The sequence below is a fragment of the Simochromis diagramma genome, unplaced genomic scaffold (assembly GCF_900408965.1).
Source record: "Simochromis diagramma unplaced genomic scaffold, fSimDia1.1 OVJJ01000097.1, whole genome shotgun sequence".
Lineage (NCBI taxonomy): Eukaryota > Metazoa > Chordata > Actinopteri > Cichliformes > Cichlidae > Simochromis > Simochromis diagramma.
In genome coordinates, this window is record NW_024387319.1 from 1,121,235 (window position 1) to 1,140,070 (window position 18,836).

The 18,836-nt window shown below is 39.5% G+C and overlaps 1 protein-coding gene across 1 annotated transcript in view; it reads right to left on the reverse strand.

Moving 5' to 3' along the window:
• LOC120717254 (sodium channel protein type 2 subunit alpha-like) overlaps positions 1-18,836 on the reverse strand; it is a 218,048-nt gene that overhangs the window by 120,142 nt on the left and 79,070 nt on the right. Inside the window, exons 7-8 of the mRNA XM_040005166.1 lie at positions 11,583-11,674; positions 8,202-8,444 (exon numbers count right to left, since the gene is read on the reverse strand). Of these exons, the coding sequence (XP_039861100.1) occupies positions 8,202-8,444; positions 11,583-11,674 (335 nt within the window). The remainder of the gene's footprint in view (positions 1-8,201; positions 8,445-11,582; positions 11,675-18,836) is intronic.

The window sequence follows — 18,836 nt, forward strand, 5'->3', positions numbered from 1 at the left end:
GCGTAACTATGGAGCCCTTGCAAACTTTAGTTTCTGTCATTTTCCATCTATGTTAAAGTCTGCGGCTGGTAAAAACGCAAAACCAGCAGTTTCTGTGCTTACCGACCAGACCAGAGATCATTCATATTTATTTATATTGTCAATAACCTCTTTAGTCTTTGATAGGAGGCTAACAGGAGCAGGCCCGTATCGTGACACATCCAAGATCAAATCATCGCGCTACCCGTGAGCTCGCTAATCCGGTTCTCCGAAGACACATGCTGTTGACGATTAGTACAGCTGGATGAAGTAATGTGAGATCACTGGGTGTCGTAAAAGGGGCTACGCATCGAGAGTAGAAACATTGATCGGCAACCCTTTGATTGGTCGGCGAAAATGTCGAAGGAGCGCGCTCGGTATTTTTCGGCAGCAGAGCAAGAACTCTTGATTGAGGGATTTCAGGAGTTTCAGAGTTTAATTAAAACGCAAGGGAACACTGCAAAGGCTGCAAAAGCAAGGAGAGAGGGCTGGCAGAAAGTTGCTGACAAATTAAACTCGTAAGTAATTTAATAATAACAATAATAATGGAGTGGATTGATATAGCACTTTTCAAGGCACCCAAAGCGCTTTACAATGCCACTATTCAGTCACTCTCACATTCACACACTGGTGGAGGCAGCTACGGTTGTAGCCACAGCTGCCCTGGGGCAGACTGACAGAAGCCAGGCTGCCACATCGCGCCATCGGCCCCTCTGGCCAACACCAGTAGGCGGTAGGGTAGATTTATCATATCACACTATATTATCCAATATTATATTACATTATATTATATTATAATATGTTATATTATATCCCCTTTCACATTAGAGCCACAACAGGACCCACTAGAACATGGGAACAAGTAAAAGTGAAATATAAGAATATCCTACAGAATGGTAATATTTATCACTTATATTGCTTTTAGTCTCTTGAAAAGAGACCCTGAAATAAACTGTTTGTTTGTTTGTAACAGCAACCAAGAAAAGGGCAGAGCAAAAAAAAAGACAGGTGGTGGTCCTGCACCCCCTCGTCAACAAGTTGGTTAAGTAAATAATACCCTCACGGGAAAATCGATATCTCTCTATGAGCACACTGTCGCGCTGAGCTAAAGGATCCTGTCTGTCCCGCAATATACGCTGAATTCTGAGAACTCTCCTTATCAATCTTGCACCTTCCGCAATGGGTGGCTCGCGTATACGGACAGGACATGGCTGCGACAGGCTTCCCAAATCCACCTTCGCTTTTATAGCCGTGGTCTCTCATCTTGATTACGCGAAGTAATTTACTATTACTACTCTGAAATAAGAATTACATCTGAAATAATCAAATACATGGAATAGAATGTTAATAGTACATTTCCCTTTTTTAGGAAATGACCTGTATGTATCTGTGTGAAATCAATAAAAGGATCAAGTGCTGCATTATCTTCAGTTACATTGATGTTATTTATTTATGGTGAAACAGTGGTGGAATATCGCTGTTGCTTTCGTATAAATGAAGCGGACATACCTGCGTGGCCGCGATCTAATCCTGTTTACATAAAGTAAGCCTGCTCCCGAGCAGGTTTACGCTTACGGATCTGTTACTATGACAGCAAGTCCCGGATGAGCTTCGGGGAACCGAACGATCCAAGATCACGCGAAATCGCCAACAATCAAATCCAGCTAACTTACTTAGCGAGGTACGAAGAATGGGCCCCAGTATGCTAGAGAAGCTAACCCTGACTTTGCTTTCCCTGCTCTGAGATCAGTTATAATCTTTTCATTACACTAGCAAAAGCTCACACTATGGTCAACGATGTGTATGTACACATAACATAAATGTAAAGTTGCTATTCTTTTTGAGATTAGCCACGAAGGAGAATAAATATAATTTTAAGGACTTTGAGTTTTATAAAAATAACCAACTAAATATCCAGCTGCACTATGCAGTCATCTCTTTTCTTAGGTTTATGTAAACATGAAGAAAATGGATGGTTTGGTTTTGGAAAAGGTATGGTGTAACATGCCACATATTTTAAAGAGATAAAAGACTCCTTAAAAAAAATCAATCGCGCCTTTTTACAAACTTTATTGTGGAAATACTGTTCTGGGGACCAACGGAGCTATTACGCAGTTTTCCATGGGGCCAGGGCATCTTATAGCATTTCCCTGAGAGTTTTCAGCAAAACAAAAAGAAGCTGGTGGACCCCAAGAAGCAGTGTTTAAACACCTTAAAAAAAAACCTTGACTTGTCAAAGAGAAACAAAGCATTTTAGCATTTCAGTCTACAAACACGACAAAAGTCTTGTTCTTCTTTCCATGACAGTGGCTGCGCACATGCAAACTTTCTCCTTTCGGCAAACAAACAGGTTGTGTGGCGCTTGTGTTTGCCTCTGACCGTGTCTGACCGCCGCAGCACCAAAGGCACTTAAGCTTTTTAGGATCGCAGCCATTCATTTGTTATCAAGTACATCTGAGAGACTGCATCCCGGCTCGCCAACAAAAAACACTTCTGAAGTCTGCAGTGCTTTTGTTCACGGGTTCAAAGTAACCGCGAGGCCTTTTACGCAACACTTAAGATTAGCCACTGAAGCATTTTATTCTCATACAAAGCAGATAGGAGCAGTCATTACCTGAAGTTCATCGTTCAGATTCCACACTCCCCCCATATGTATGCATATTAGCCTACGATCTGACATTTAATAAAGGTTTTTTTTTTCTGAGCGACCCCCATCTGGGAAGATTTCACTGAGCTGCAGGAACTTGGAAAATTGTCTCTGTGGGATATTGAGAGAGTGGGCTTAATTTCATTTCTTTTTAAAACTCGAGAGCTGCAAATTACTCTGTCAAGTCTAAACACACGTCCACCCTCCCCCCGTGCTTTTTTTCATCTGCAAGAGATAAATTTACAGGAAGAAAACCTGCAGGTATGACACGAGAGTTATTGGTCAAAGTGAATTAGACTGTTAATCTGCTGATGCATGAAGGAAAGGGATCAGATGGTGATTCATTTATACTTCCATCCATCCATCAAACGCTGTGTTCACTTTGTCGTGGAACAAGTGGAGCTAAAAGTTTGCTTTGTTTACAGTGATCAGCAGAAAAGTGTTTTCTTTGGGTTTGGAAACTGCGCATTCATTTTCTTTTCTCGTCACTTTCTTAAAAGAAACTTGAGACTGAGCCTTGACAGGGATAAAAAGAAGAAGGGGGCGTCTGCCAAAGAAATAACCTATTATTTTGTTCTTTTTAACCTTTTTTAACCTTTTTTTTTCTTGCAAATGAAATTTGGATTGATGACTCATTGCTCTCCAAAACACTTATGAAAGTAAACTTAGCGATCTCAACGTTTCCAGTTCAACAAAAGTGCCAGACCTCTGACTTAAATAAGACACAGACTCATTACTAAACTATATATCATATAAAAGTTTTGGACAAGCTGTGAAAAACACATGGGTTTGCCTATGCGCTCGATTGCAATTACTCCATTTGTTGTGAAAGCCATGAATGTGTTCTCCGATTAAGGGACATCTTTCCATTTTTCTCTCATTTCTGCCCGTTTGATGAATTTTAACAAAATTGATTAAATGCAAATTTTAAAAAAGGCCTTAAAGTAATTAGTTGATGTCAGGAGAGAATGAGACTAAAACACCTACAACGTCCACATCGTGAGGTTGGAGCTGCTGCTGATAGGATGGTGTAAGCAGACTTATTAGGGTGGATGTACTAGTCAGCAGGGCTGAGAATAAGTGAAATACACAGGGTCTTCAGATGTCAATTTTAACACCACATGGAGATGTTATGCTTCCTGTATGAAGCTCTCGCTGATCAGCAGTGAAATAGATCTTACATGATGCCAGTTGAAATGAATTTATTGAAGCACCGGGGACGTCTGCTGCCGTCAGACAGCTCTGACCAGACAGAACAAACAAAGCTTGATGGGAAATATTTAGCACCGAGACCATCCGCCATTGATCTCCCACCAAGGGCTGTTTTCAGATCAGCTGAACGTGCTGAGCTTTATCGCCGCCGCCTCGGCTCTCGGGTTTCACGGCAGCTTTTAGAGGTCGATATGGGAGCCTGTAGGGGACATTTGTTTGACGTGATGGATGGCAAAGCAGACTGGAAATGAATAAATAGGCAGCACATTAGAGATAGGCTAAAAGTTGACTTGATTTTGGCGGTTTTGCCCTTTATGCTGGCTCATGTAGAAGAAAGTAAAAGTAAAAGGAAATGCAATTAATGCATTGCATTAAAAAAAGGTTTGCATCTTTAAAGAAAGCCTAGAGCATTTACATAAGGCCTCACTGGCTGGCGTGTCTGTCCATGTTTTTTATGTGAACATTAAACTGTAGGTATGAAAACAGGAGCTACACCCAGATGCCCTTTTTAACTGTGAGTAATTTCGATTTTTTTTTTTTTTAAATTGTATAAATGACATTTCATTACTACAGACGTCAGAACTGTGAGGCTGATCTAAAAAAAAACATATCTGCTGAGGAAGAACTGAGTCTAAAACAAAAAAAATTAGACAGATGTTTGATTTCTAATGAAAAATGAAGAATTTGAAATCATTAAATCTGGTTTAAAATAATTTCTGTTAAGCTGAAAGTAAAGCACACCATGTGCCAGTTACATTTAAACACATAGTTTGGTTTACTTGCATTAAACTTATTAATGCATAACAGTGGATTTTTAGGGGCATGGCTTCTTTGACTGACAGGTGCATCGTGACACAGGCGGTTGTAGCTGCACGGTGGCTACATACATATTTTGTGTACGTTTGTGTATTTTGGTCTCACTGAGCAGCAAAGACAGCGTGCAGCTCAGGTTAAGTGTTTCGTATCGGCTCAAATTGTGGTCATAAATATTTTGTACTTGTAAATCAGTTTTGTGTGTGTAAAAAGAATTTGTGTGTGGACTTGGCCAAAAAATACGTGTGAAACTCTGCACTCAAGTTTCAAGTCACAAGTACGAATTTTGACCCTAGTCTTCTTCCTTTCATCTGATTGGTCAATGTCATGTCAATCACAAATTTATCCAATCATAGAACAGATGGGTTTCGCTGTCGGCGGGGCACTTTTTTTGAACTGCAGGTCCTTGAAGGGTAATACAGTTTGAAGCTGGAGGATCTCTATATAAATATCCGATAGCAGCTAGGTCCCCTAACTTTCAGTGGCTGTTGAAAGGATAAAGTTGTGGTATATCAGTGGTTAGAAATACCATTATTACTTTAGGATTAGTTTAACACAAAGTCAGGGCTGTGGCTCACAGTGTGCAGCATAAAGGTCCTTTCACATCGGGCTCTATGTCCTCTACAAGAGTTTCTGTTTTTTTATCTTCAAATGTTCAAGAAAAACATGTTTTGCTAATTCATAACAAAGAAAGCTTTGTAACTATCCCCACTAGTGAAGACTGTGTCATTTCCACAACACTGCCCGCCCTCACCCCCGAGGTCCACAGCGCTGTTGAAAAGGCTCTGGAGGTCCCTGTATTAAGCAGGTAAACCTGTGACACAAAAATCACCAAACTCAGACCACCACACACTGTTTTCCTTCGTGGTGATGAAGGAAAACGCTGGGCTGCCATGTAAAAGAGCATTTATTCCCTTCAAGGACCTGAAGCTCCATAATGCACCCCTCCAACAGCCAAACCCAGCTGTTCTCTGATTGGATTGTTAAACTTGTGATTGACATGACATTGGCCAATCAGATGAAAGGAAGAAAAATAGGGTCAAAATTCTTCTTAGTCTTGTATGTGTAAAAAGGCTTTTTACACATACAAGACTGATTAACAAGTACAAAATATTTATGACCACAATTTGAGCCCTCAGCTTGTCTCTGTGTGGGTTTTGTGGCTGCGTGTGATGTATGGAAGTCCACATAATGTGTGTTATGACATGACTGGCACATGCCCTCTCCGTGTGTGTAAAGTGCCCAGTCGGACGGGCTGAACACATCCCTGATGGTCTGTGTGTGTCTTCACTGACGTCAGTTGTAACTACAGCAGCAACATGACATTGTCCAGTCCCGTTAAGAAACAGCAGTCGCCACGGCAGCATGACACACGCTTACACCACCCCTCTCTCCAGAACATACTACAAGCAGGTGACCGTCTCATCTTCCAGCCAACAAGTGATTTTGGTGTTTGCAATGTCCTTTTATTTATTTATTTATTGCAATTTTTTTTTGCAGTAAACCACAGATACCAGGATTTAAAACTCTTGAGCCCCCTGTGGTGTCCCCAGCAGGCCACAGAAATGTTTATCTATTTATATGCAAATGGTACAGAGCCCCCGTGGTGACATGGAAAAAATATTATTGCATGGCAGCAAGTTAATAAAGCAGGAATGTAAAAATCTCGCCACAAGATGAAGAATTTGTGGTGTGTAGAGGACACTGGGTGAGCTGTGGGGCTATCATGTACAAAGCATGGACAAATTTGATTTCTTCTCAATTCATTTAAAACTTGAGATGAATTCTAATGATGTTTCTAAATGAGGTCCACCAGCTCAGAGACGGGCTGCTCCTGTGCTTCCCTGCAAAAATCCCACACTTCCTGAAGTGCACTGGACATTTTCTGCACAGTACAGTAGATGGTATAGACTGCAGACGTAGCTTCTGGATTTAAGAAGTGAAGCTAACTACTGCTACCAGGTGACAATACCTGTTTTTCCAAAAAGTTGAGTTTATGGTCTCAGTTATTCATTTTGGATCATATTGAATAAAATATAAACTCGATTTTGTATCAGAGAGGAGGTTTATCCAAGCGATGTTGTCAATCAAAAGTCCTGAGCCAATGACGATGTGGTTTTAACAGGCATATCCACCCCTGGATCATTACATCTGGGCTCAAAACACCAAGATGGTGAGTCCAAATTGGACTGCACTCACCAGTGCGTAACATTATGGTGGCTTTATCCATTTTCCACTTTTGAAACATTGTTCTAGCTCTAACAAAGTTAGATTACTGGAACAAAAGGAGCCCACCCTGACCGAGCTGAAGCAGCACTGCATTCTTAAGTCATACAGACTGATCTTCAAAGATGGAGTTGACAAGTTGACATTTCCATTTTCACTCACAGAGAATCCAAAAGTACTGATACGTTCAAATCGTTTAACACGGAAACCCTTTCTGACCATAGAGTTCATAGACCCTCAATGAGGTAATATTCCTTAATATAAACAAAACTTGGTTGGGGTGTAGTACTGGTAACAGCCACTGGTATGTATAGCTCTCTTACGTGTTTAGTTAGAGTGTTTAGATAACAAGCATATAAAAAGTGAAACAAATGCAAAGTAAAATATGGCATATACTAATTAACAAATTTAGACAATACAACAAAAACCTTAGTGGAAGCCAACGTTATGTTTAAGGCTTCAAATTCAATGAGGTATAAAGTGTATTTAACTTTAAATATTTCTAAATAATATTCCATATTCAGGATCTGTCTAAACGCCGGAAATTGTAAAAAGCGTATTTGGAGGTGTGTATGTAGCAAGCATTGAAGCTGAGACAGAGAAAGGCACACAGGTAAACTGGACTGTATTTAGTATGACATCATAGGTAAAAATATACCAATGCTGTTTCCCAAGTAAAACATTCAGAATGTATAGATGCCTGGTACAACTAAACAAGGCTCCCATCAGTATATTACAATTTACGGGCAGAAACAGAAACAGCTTTAACCGGTTTCAGAATAAAAAGAAAAATGCCACAAGCTATAAAGAGTTAAAGGTTCGTGGTCTGATCTGTTGAGCACAAAGGGAAGCTGGATGCAGTCATCCAAATATGTTATTTTAAACCCAAACCCAATATGCATAATTAAGACACAATCCAAGGGAGACCAATGGACAACCAGACACAGAGTTCCTTCAATCTTTCACAACAGATATCCATCAAAAGCTTTCTGAAGAAACTTTTTCAGTCTCATCTAAAGCTCCAAGACACCATGTCCACACAAGCCCTGATTAACAAGAGGTCTTAGCTCTAACCCAAAGGTTGGGGTGATACTTTAACAGACTCCAGGTGGTCAGAAGTTGGTTCCACGTTACGTTTTACCTCCTAGTATCAATTTCTTCAGTAATGACACAAGAGATGAACTTTCTATTTTCTAACTAATTGCACCAGTGCAACAAATTAAATTAAACATCTTTATGTGAAAATCAATCAAGCAACTTGTTCGTTCACTTATTAAATGCTCACCTTCATCTTCGGTGAAGTCTTTGATTGAGGCCCAGGTCTTGTTGTTGCAGTAGAAGGAGGTGTTGGCTGGCAAGGTGTCATTGAAGCAGTGTGCCGTGCTCCGCACACACTTCTGCCGCAAATTTCCCATGAAGAGCTGCAGGCCAATAAGTGCAAAGACACTGAGGCAGAAGACCGTGAGGATCATCACGTCAGCGAGCTTCTTCACCGACTGGATTAAAGCCCCAACGATGGTCTTCAGTCCTGAGGGACCGCCGCGGGCGCAGGGATGCAGAAAGGGTTAATATTTGAATAAGTCTTTGAGAACTGGTGTAACTGGTCTATGAATGGCGGGTATGTTGAAACCTGCTAACTTGATGAAGATGGCAGCCAGCTTAAATGACATGATCAAAGCAGTATGCCTTCAAATATTTAACTTCAACCTCTCAGAGGTCCAATTACGTCTAAGGTATGATTCTATATGAGATTAATGGCTCTTTGAAAATTGCAAAGAGGGGATTTTCTCCAAACAGTTCCTTATTGTCAATTGTGACTTGGAGTGTAAAGGTTGTTTTGTTTTTGTTTTTATGCATAGGCAAGGTACAAAAGTAAAACTAAACGACAGCCATCTTTATGCATGAAGGTGGAAAAAACAAATCAATGAACTGAAAGCATAAAAAATGCAAATACTCCATTCCTGTTAGGTGAAAACCTGAAAATATTCCTTCAGATGATAATAATCTAAAATATTTTGTAAAAGTTTTAGTCAATCATTGTTAAATTTTGGGGGAAACAGTCAGGTTTTCACCCATGAGCAGCTGATGAAGAAAAGTCACTGTAGGCTAATAATCACCATCAAAATACAGCAAAACAGACCACAAACTCCCCCATCTAATACTACGATAACAACACTAACACACACATGAACACATGGTAAAAACAGCAGGAACAAAAACACACAAAGGGTGCAGACAAGTCGACTGTTATCAGCCAAGTCTTACCAAAGAAACCACCAGTTTCTTATAGATTTTTAAATCACCTCTTAGCACTTTTTTGACTTAGTTCTTTCATTAGAAACAGACAGCTCAAATAGGTTTTCTATTACTTTTTTACTTTATATTCAAAGATTTTGTCTCACAGAATAGCTTTTGTTTGTTAACCTGGAGGTGTCTGTAAACTAATGAAAAGTGGGATTAGATAAAGCTAAGCTGCAGTTCTGACATGCTGTCATGGTGCTATTACTTTACTAAAGTTATAACATGTGATTAAACACTGTTATAACATAGCCACTAACATGGCACGAGAATATTTTCATCACATGTTAACAATGCTGTTAGCACTGCATGCTAACATGCACAGTGGAAACATACAGAGGCTAGCCAGCAGGACATCTGAATAACCGACTGCACAGTTTGCATATTAATTTGTGTCTTTGTGGACATAAACTGGTGTCTCCTGAAGTGTGCTGGGAATGTTTAAGTGACGTAGATATCTCCTAAGTGCATTAGCAAAGAATGTTGCTATGTTCCCCGACCTTTTATGTGTCATGGCTACTCATTTTAAGCTTTTTGTGTGTAATTTTAGACCAACAAAAGTAAAAAGTGTAAGTCCCTAACACATAAAACAACTCATTGTCTTATTAATACAGTGTTTCCTAATATCAGACTGCTGGCTTTTTCCTTCACAGGCTGAAACAAAAACAGCAGAACAGGTTAGGGGAGATTATGTCAGCTGTATCTGGCAAGCATAAACTCCATAAGCAACTTGATCAAAAAATGGGTAGCCATTTTTTGGATAGTCAGCATTTTCACTAAAAAAGATTTGGTCTTTACAGATAGGTCATATTTACTGGAATAGCGTAAAAAGCTTAATTAGCAGGTTGTTTTCCACTGCAGAAACCAGCAGGTGAGCAAATATGTTCTTCAGCATGGGTACTTCTGAAAACCCCTGGGAAAACAGTTGGATGGGTCTCAGTGCTGATTGGCTGAACTCAAAGAGTACACCTGCCCTCTCAATGGCCTTTTTAAGCAGCAATCTTCTCTCAAAGAAGGTGCTTGCACATGCACCACAACAATAGTGGCATTCAGTTTCAGAGATCTGTAGTTATAGCAACAACTTATGGCAAACTTTTGATCAACTTAAACCTAACCAAGGCATTTCAATATATAATCCCAACTTTGTTTTAATGATAATTAGTAATCACTAAAACTTCTGTCAAATTCTTGACTTCAATTTAGATCTCTGATATCAACAGAGAAATAACTCACTCGACCACCAACCTCTCCAGATTTATTTTGTCCTTTAAAAGTGTTATTTTGTGTACAGGAACACATTTTTAGGTTTGAGGCTGGACAGACAAACGCTTTTGTCCAAGAACACAAATAACCCCCCCTGGAAATTTTATGGCCACAAGACCCCATCAAGTAGTGAATCTGGTGAATTTTCCACAGCAAAAGCAACAGAGGGGGTGAAGGGACACACCAGGTGGTCAGTTCTGTATCTGTTTGTCCCACTTTGTGTGTTATTCAAATTTCTGCAGTGGAAAAAGAATTACTTACACTCTATCCTCCTTATCACAGGATCAGAATATTATCCCAGTTGCTCACATGATGGCATATCTTCCATTTTAGTTTATTAACTTATGTGCATGTAGGATTATTATCCTACATTTATTGCAGGATTTAGCACTGACATGATGTTACTGAGCAAGCATTTAGTGTACTTCTATGAGGTACAATCATAAAGTTTTGCAAATTTATGGAAAAAATGAACATTCAAAAATCACAACTGATTTAAATTACACCTTTAACCTTTTTCAGGTAGTCCCTTAGTGTGACCCTGGACCACTCCCAGCATGTCTACTGCCCTACAATCTGAATTGGTTTATGGGAAGAGGACAAAGTTTCAGGGAGCTGTGGTCTTCTGGGGAATGCTAATTTGGATAACAGCTGGTGGAAGTCCAGAGGTGCACAAGGGTATGGCCTTGAAGGGACGCTCAACCAAATTTAAATCAGGTAGGGTCTTTTGAGTCTTGTAAAAGTTCGTGATCACACCTTGTAGACAATAGTTGTGTTTTCTAAAGCTAAGTATGAATTTATGCTGATTTGTATGGTGAAGCATTAAATATTGGAAGTCCTTTCTCCTGTGCCATTACTTGACTCATGGCCAAGAGCTGTTTCTGTTTGCTAAGCCTCTGTTTTCCACTCACAACCAATTACCATAAAAACCTTGGTGCTTCCTCCTGCATACTACCTCTGTTTACTTTGTTAAAGTGGTTGTTATGAAGTAGAGAGCTATCAGTAGGTAGTATGCGGGATGAGATTTCAAACACAGCCACTTAGTGCTTCCAGCAGATTGGGAGGAGTGCGTTTGGTATTCACTCCCCTGCATTCGCGGTCTCACCTGGGATGACAGAGATGGTTTTGAGCGCTCGCAGCACCCTGAACGTCCTTAAGGCTGACACATTACCCAGGTCCACAAACTCAGTCACATATCTGCAACAAGCCGGGAGACAAAAGCACAAAAACAGACACACACAGAAGGGTATGACCACACTGAACAGCAAGCCAGCACAGAGGGATAGAAAGGTGGAGATACAGCGAGAGACAGAAATAGATACAGTAGAGACAGGCCAGGTCGGATGGCAACACTGGAGGGTCAAGCCAGAGACTCGACTGTTAAGAAGGGGAAATCAGGTATTCAAAGCTATGGATTTGGATGTAAACTGGAGAAAAGGCAACTCAGTTAAGCACTTTAATATTTTAATGCCTGTAAGGTTTTTGGTTTTTTTTTACATAGTATTTTTGGGTATCCACATAGTAAACTTTAACTGATAAATAGTTACATTTTGAATGTCAGAGTGGTGTTTTCAACATCAGATACCAGAACCAAAAAAATGCCTTTGGGTTGCTTTTGTCTAACTTCAAACATCAACTGTTCAGTTTTGTGCCAAAAAAGACAGAAATCCAGCAAACAGGACATGTTTTTAAGAGTTCATCATGAGAAATGCTTTTGTTTGTGTTTGGCTCTGGAATGGACACTGAATTAACCAGTTTAGTGCGTCAGATTTTTTTTAGCAAATATCCCAACTTGAAGGCATTTTGTTGCCATCGATTCTCCTGTTAACAAACTTTTAGACATATCTGATTTTTCCTTCTTTATTGTTCCTTTAATGCAGATCAGGTGATTGGACCTATGGTCCCCGATTGGGCAAGGAGTGGGAAGTGGGTGGGGTCTGGAGCTGCAAGACATGGCAGACATGGGACGAACAAGAGAGGACGTTCACAACGCGATTACGATTGTCTCCTAGTTTGTTTGTTTTATGTCTCTTGTCGCCCCCTGGTGGTGGTGGTGGTGAGCCCTTACCTGGGATGACCGAGATAGTTTTCAGGGCTCTCAGCACTCTAAAGGTTCTCAGCGCCTGCAGGTTCCCTACTTTGATAAACTCTGTTAACAGCCTGTAGGGGGCAGTGTGATGGTTGTCAACAAACAACAAAGGAAGAGAAACACAACAAAGTCTGAAAATACTGCCGTGACTTTAAACCACCCAAAATTGACTTATTTGGAATATGTGAGCCCTACAGGTCATGCAATCAAGGTGCACTGTTGCACACCTGTAAAGGAAAATTTTCAAAAAGTATTTTAAAAAAGTCAAGTATACAGGAAGTTTACGTTTTGGTTATAAATTTTCTAAACATCACATTATTCTGTGTTTAACCGTTACTTTTTTTAAAACTTTTTTTTTAATCATAAGCCAGTCCTAAATGATCCACACTACATCCAAACAGTTGTGAAAAACTGTTATTATTACCTATTAAGTTTACCTGCTCTTAAAAAACAAAACAAATTACTTACATTTTAAGCTAAAATTCAGCTCAGAGTTATAGCTTAAAAGATCAGATATTCATTGATCAACATTTTCTAGCAGTTGCAAAAAAAAAAAAAAAACACCCAAAAGAGTTATGCAACTCACTGTCATGACTTGCACTGACATGACTTGACTACAATACAACTGGCTACAGTTAGCACTGACTACAATTTCTTTAAATTGATACAGCCATATAAAAACATTTTTCCAGGACTCTATGTAGACTGGTGGAAAACCAAGTACACCACACAACTATTCAGAAGCTTGTAGAACCATCTTTAGCAGCAATAATGTTAAGCAATTGTTTCCGTATGACTTTATCAGTTTATCAAATGGTGGAGGAATTCTGACCCAGTCTTCTTCACAACACTGATGTAGCTCATTGAGGTTTGTGGCCATTACTTTGACCTTTGATGATCTGTCTGAGCATTTAAGACAGGTTGAGGTCTGGACTATGGGCAGAAATCTGTGCCATCAGAAACTGAATTTGAATTGCTCGGACTGAATCTGAATGGTAACTTGAATAAATGCTTTTGAAAACTGAATTTGAATTAGCCTAATTTGAAATTCAATTTATTGGTTTGAAAATGATCATCACTAAATTGAAATTGAATTTTATATTTTGAAAATGAATTAATTTGCTTTGAAACCGTATTTTATCCTTTAAAGATTTAGTTCTTGAATAATTTCAGTTTCACTTCTCACCATTCAGTTTCAGTTCTACAATTCAATTTCAGTTCCAAAATTCAGTTTTCTGGGACTTACATCCGGTTCCGGTTCAAGCGCAGATTAATAGAACTGCGTTTTACTAGCGGACCGAAAGTGTTACTGACGGGAATCTACAGCATCTTGAGCTGAATTAAGACTTCAGAAGTCATTCGTCATGTCGAATGACCAGCGGATAAACTCTCGGGTTGGTAATAAATGTATTACATGTATAAGAACAAGCGTCATGTTAACAAATGATAGCCGTACAGTAACTTTTATGCTTATTGCAGCTGTTAGCTGAAAACGCTAATTTAGCGTAGTTTGCCCTGGATTATGATCGACAGTTTCTAGTAGAATTCCAAAGTTGTCATCTTGGACCCTCTCAGAGCCCTGTATGCTTGCAGAGACCCCTACAGTAGGGAAACATGCAAAACGGTGTCCAAACCTTTGTATTTTAGCTTTATTTATGTCTTACACAGCATCCCAACTCTTTAGCTAACTTAATAACTTTAGCTCAAGTGAATAGTTAGTCTAACTGAAATTAGTTAGTCGAACTGAAACTGAATGGTGAGAAGTGAATCTGAAATTATTCGAGAGCTAAAATTTTAAAGGATAAAATAGAGTTTCAAAGCAAATGAATTCATTTTCAAAATATAAAATTCAATTTCAATTTAGTGATGATCATTTTCAAACCAATAAATTGAATTTCAAATTAGGTTAATTCAAATTCAGTTTTTAAAAGTATTTATTCAAGTTACCATTCAGATTCAATCCGAGCAATTCAAATTCAGATCTAACTTATTCAAATTCAGTTTCTGATGGCACAGATTTCTGCCCATACTGGGCTTTCATTGGGTCATTGCACCACCTTGATTATTTTCTTTTTCAGCCATTCTGTTGTAGATGCCATGCTTGGAACGAGGTACCAGTTTTAGTCAAGCCTTAGGCATCAAATAGACGGCTTCACAATTGACTCTAGAATGCTTTGGTATACAGAAGACTTGATAGTTGACCCAATGACTGCAATGTCTCCAGATCATCACGCCTCCACTACCATGCTTTAGAGTTGGTGTTTGTCCAAAGATGCTGCTTTAGGTTTTCTCCAAATGAAGTGCTGTCTATTATAGCTTAACATCTCCACTTTGGTGTCATCTATCCAAAGGAGATTATTCAAAAGATTTTTGGTTTGTTCAAATCCAGCTTTGCAAAACTTTGTGGTCAGGTTGTGTTAACATACACCTGAACACTCCAGACCCGGAAACTGCCAAAACTTTGCAGTGTATTTGATTTAGGGGTGGGTTTTGATTATCGATTTATCGATTAGAATCGATTGTAGCTTGGATAACGTGATATCGATTCATTAAAATCCTGAATCGATTTTTTAATGTGAATTTATTTTGCCCGAAAGTCCAGAATCTCAGGTTAAACCTCACAAAATTTCAACAACCACTAAACAGCTAAAACAGCGAATGAGAGCAGGAACACGGATTCTGCACAAAGACGTAAACACAAAGCGCCGACCTGCCGACGGATCAGAAGCAGTGAGATGTCGCCTTTCTCACCCGACATGGTGAGAAACGGGGACACGGGGACACGGTCGGGGCTGAAAGCCGACAGCTCGCTGATTCTGATGTTTCGGCAAAACACTGATTTTGTGTTTACGTCCTTTTTGCTCTGATTCTGAAGCTGCAGGTTTGATCTCTCTCCAAACAATATTGACTGAACCAGCAGCAAAAGAAGATCCAAACTACGCTTCACATAAACATCGTCATGGATTCACTCTGACTTTTGCTGTTTTGCTTCCACCACAATAAAATCAAACTTCATGCACAGCTCTCTCTCTCTCTCTCTGTATTTCAAGAACAGTTTCCCTTCTAAAAATCTGTTTTCTGCATTATTCGCTTGCTTGTTACGCACCAGTCTACTGTTGTTTACAGCGCTGTCTGACGCTGTTTTTTTCCTTTTACTTACTAATTTGATTATTAGCACTTACTAAACTGCTAGCCATGGAGGGATTTTCCAAAAGTGTTGGTGATATAGACGGGTAACAGAAGACAATCCTGGATGACAAACGAGGAGTTTCAGGCATCTCAGCAACAGTGTTTCCTTTGGTTTTTATACCTGTTAAAACTCATCAATCCAATCAAGCTGCAGTCTACACAAGGTAAACTTAGAATAAAAGTGTTTTTTTTTACTTTTACATCAACATCCACAGTATGAATCTCCTAGGGGGAAAAAACTACTAAAATCTGCTCTTGCACTCGATATAAAACAAACATCAAATCTATAACAACAACCTAGAAAAAGAAGTTTCTAACAAGAGACATAAGCCACACCCAAGCTGTGAACGCCCTCTTTAGATCGAGTCAGACGAAGCCCTGAGAGCCAAAAGGCGCCAGGCAACAGCGGCCATTTTGGGCCCCCAGTTAGATCAAGACATTTGATACTCAGTTGCTACCGGCCCTCCATTACGGCTCATATTTCACCGGATTTGACTGTTAGGCTGACTGAATTACCAAGGAGGCGTCGAGAGGTGTGGCTGTCAGAACACGCCGTTTAGATGCAAGAAGTCACGACCAGCTGATGGAAGCAGTGGCAGCAGAGACACTTCACAATGGAGGGCTCAAAGAACCAGTTCAGACCTTATGTGAATGTACCTCATTGGTTGTTTTGTTGTTGTTGTTATTTTTGTTTGTTGTTTTGTTACTGTATCTTTTAAAAATGTAATCTTGAGAATATGAAATTAGATTAAATCCCTTCTTGCTCTGTTTCAAGTGATAAAAATGATGTGTGGGTAACACCACATCCCATTTTATTGAAAGGGATTATTTCCAGTTTTACCAAATCATAAAGAAAAATACCTAATATGACAAATGCTTTCCAGTTTTTTACAATTTATTCTTCTATTAAGTAGAAATAATAGAACACTGATCGATTTCTCATATTTGCTTCTGAAGACCAAAACATGATAACAGTAATAAATACTGGTAAATAAAGTATTGGCATTTTTTGTTGTCATGACAACACTATAAACTAAAATGTAAAAAATAAAGATTTTTATTGTGTAAGTTGAGATTTTAAGTGGTTATTAGCAGTTTTCAGAGATGATAAACTTTATACAGATTTTTTAAACTAAATGAACAAAAATATTTCATCTTATATATCAAATATTTCATTAAAAATGCATATGTGAACAGTATTTTTAATATAATGTTACCATTTAGATTTTTTTTTAAATATTTGGAAGCCTCAAATTCTCAGATTATTTAGCAGTTATAATATGGACCATAAAAACCTTCAGTTCCCTTTAATTTTCAAACAGATGTTTATTTAAAAAGGAACTTTTCACTGAACTCCTGCATCAGAAACGTTACTCTTCTCCTGTTTGCTCTTGTATCACAAGTGTGGACTACACAAACTTCATTTTTACTGATCATAATTATGATTTTTAAAGTACTGCCTGTAGTCCAGGTCTGTAATTTTAAGCCTTTATCTTTTTGTCTTTTCTCTAAATGCTCATCAACCGGCAACGTTTTCAACCTTTTTGTCTTTGCTGCAGAATTTGTTCCTCTTCCAGTGTGAATATCATTTTATACCTCTAGAATTTGCATCATTAAATCTGAGCTCTTCCAACTGTTTTGTGCTATAAAAGAGGAAAATTCTGCTTTAAATCTCACTCAGTTTCCACTGAAGAATGAAAGTAAGAGATCGTGTGATGGTGCTTGTTCAGCTCCATTAGTGCTTCGTTTCTTTACAGTAGTAATTTCAAATGTGTTTTAATTAAATCACGGATGATTTAGTGTGAGAAATGGATCAATACGACGTATCAAACGTTGCAGCTTTAATGCTGTGGAAATGACTGTGGAGTCTGCTGCTGCTGCCGGTGTGGTGATGGCAGCCATTAACATGTCATTACTCTAGCAATATCAGTAACACAGGGGTGTGTGTGTGTGGGGGGGGGGGGGGGGGGTGATCCTGGTTACTATGGGAATCCTGACTCGATGGGAGGGGTCAAAAGCATCAATCGTGTGTGTGTGATGTATGAAGAGGTGACTTATGTGCTCCTGTCCTGCTAAAGATCCATCTGACTGCAGGACATCCCTCAGTTCAAGGACATGCACCAATGACACTGTGTGTGTGTGTGTGTGTGTGTGTGTGTGTGTGTGTGTGTGTGTGTGTGTGTGTGTGTGTGTGTGTGTGTGTGTGTGTGTGAATGGCTTCACAAACACTTGGAGGGATACCCCTATTACAGTCACCTTAGGCAGCCAATCAGAGGGAAGTTGTTTCTACAAAAAGGGGCTGGAGTCAACTGGCTTGTTTCAGACAGAGATGAGCTAAAGAGCTGCACTTAGGCACTGCGTAAGATAAATAAGGATTATTTTGAACTGTGAATCATGCAAAGCTAGTCTGGTTGAGTCCAGAGCTTGAAAGTTGACAGCTCCAGCTCCAACTATAATTTCTTTCTCTTAACTTTATAGTTGATGCACTAAGAGTTACTGAAATTGCATCAACTCTTCCAATAACTCTAGGACTGTCTTCAAAATGTATGATTATACACTTAAATGTTCACGTGTTCCTGCTCTGGAATGCCAAGGACTTCACTTCCCTTACGTGGTCGAATCAGTGAATGTAATCCAGACAACAGCTGCGTTTTCTTAAACCCTCTGACTCGCTGACAGGAATTCGGATCAGCTTTGTATTTAATGGGGAGTTTCTGCTTTAAGTGAGACCATTTTGGGGGATTTCACGGGAGCTCATCAGGGTTGTACTATGTGACTCGACAGACTTGGCATCCCATCATCTGAGGGCACCTTCATGAAATGTTTCAATTTACAGAGTGTGCACGGCAGGGGTGACGGCGCTTCATTACACCACACTGTAACCCGCGAGCCGAGCCTCAGGGTCATCTATTGATCCGATCGCTTCGTTCTGACTGTTCATCTACCCGCCGGCGACCCTCGCCGCAGGCCTACTGCTAATCGACTCTCTGATTGATCACCACCTCATAACAAAGCAAACCAAACTGCAGCGATTTTCCATCAGTCAGTCAATTACCGATGTAGATGGGTCATGCTCTTTTT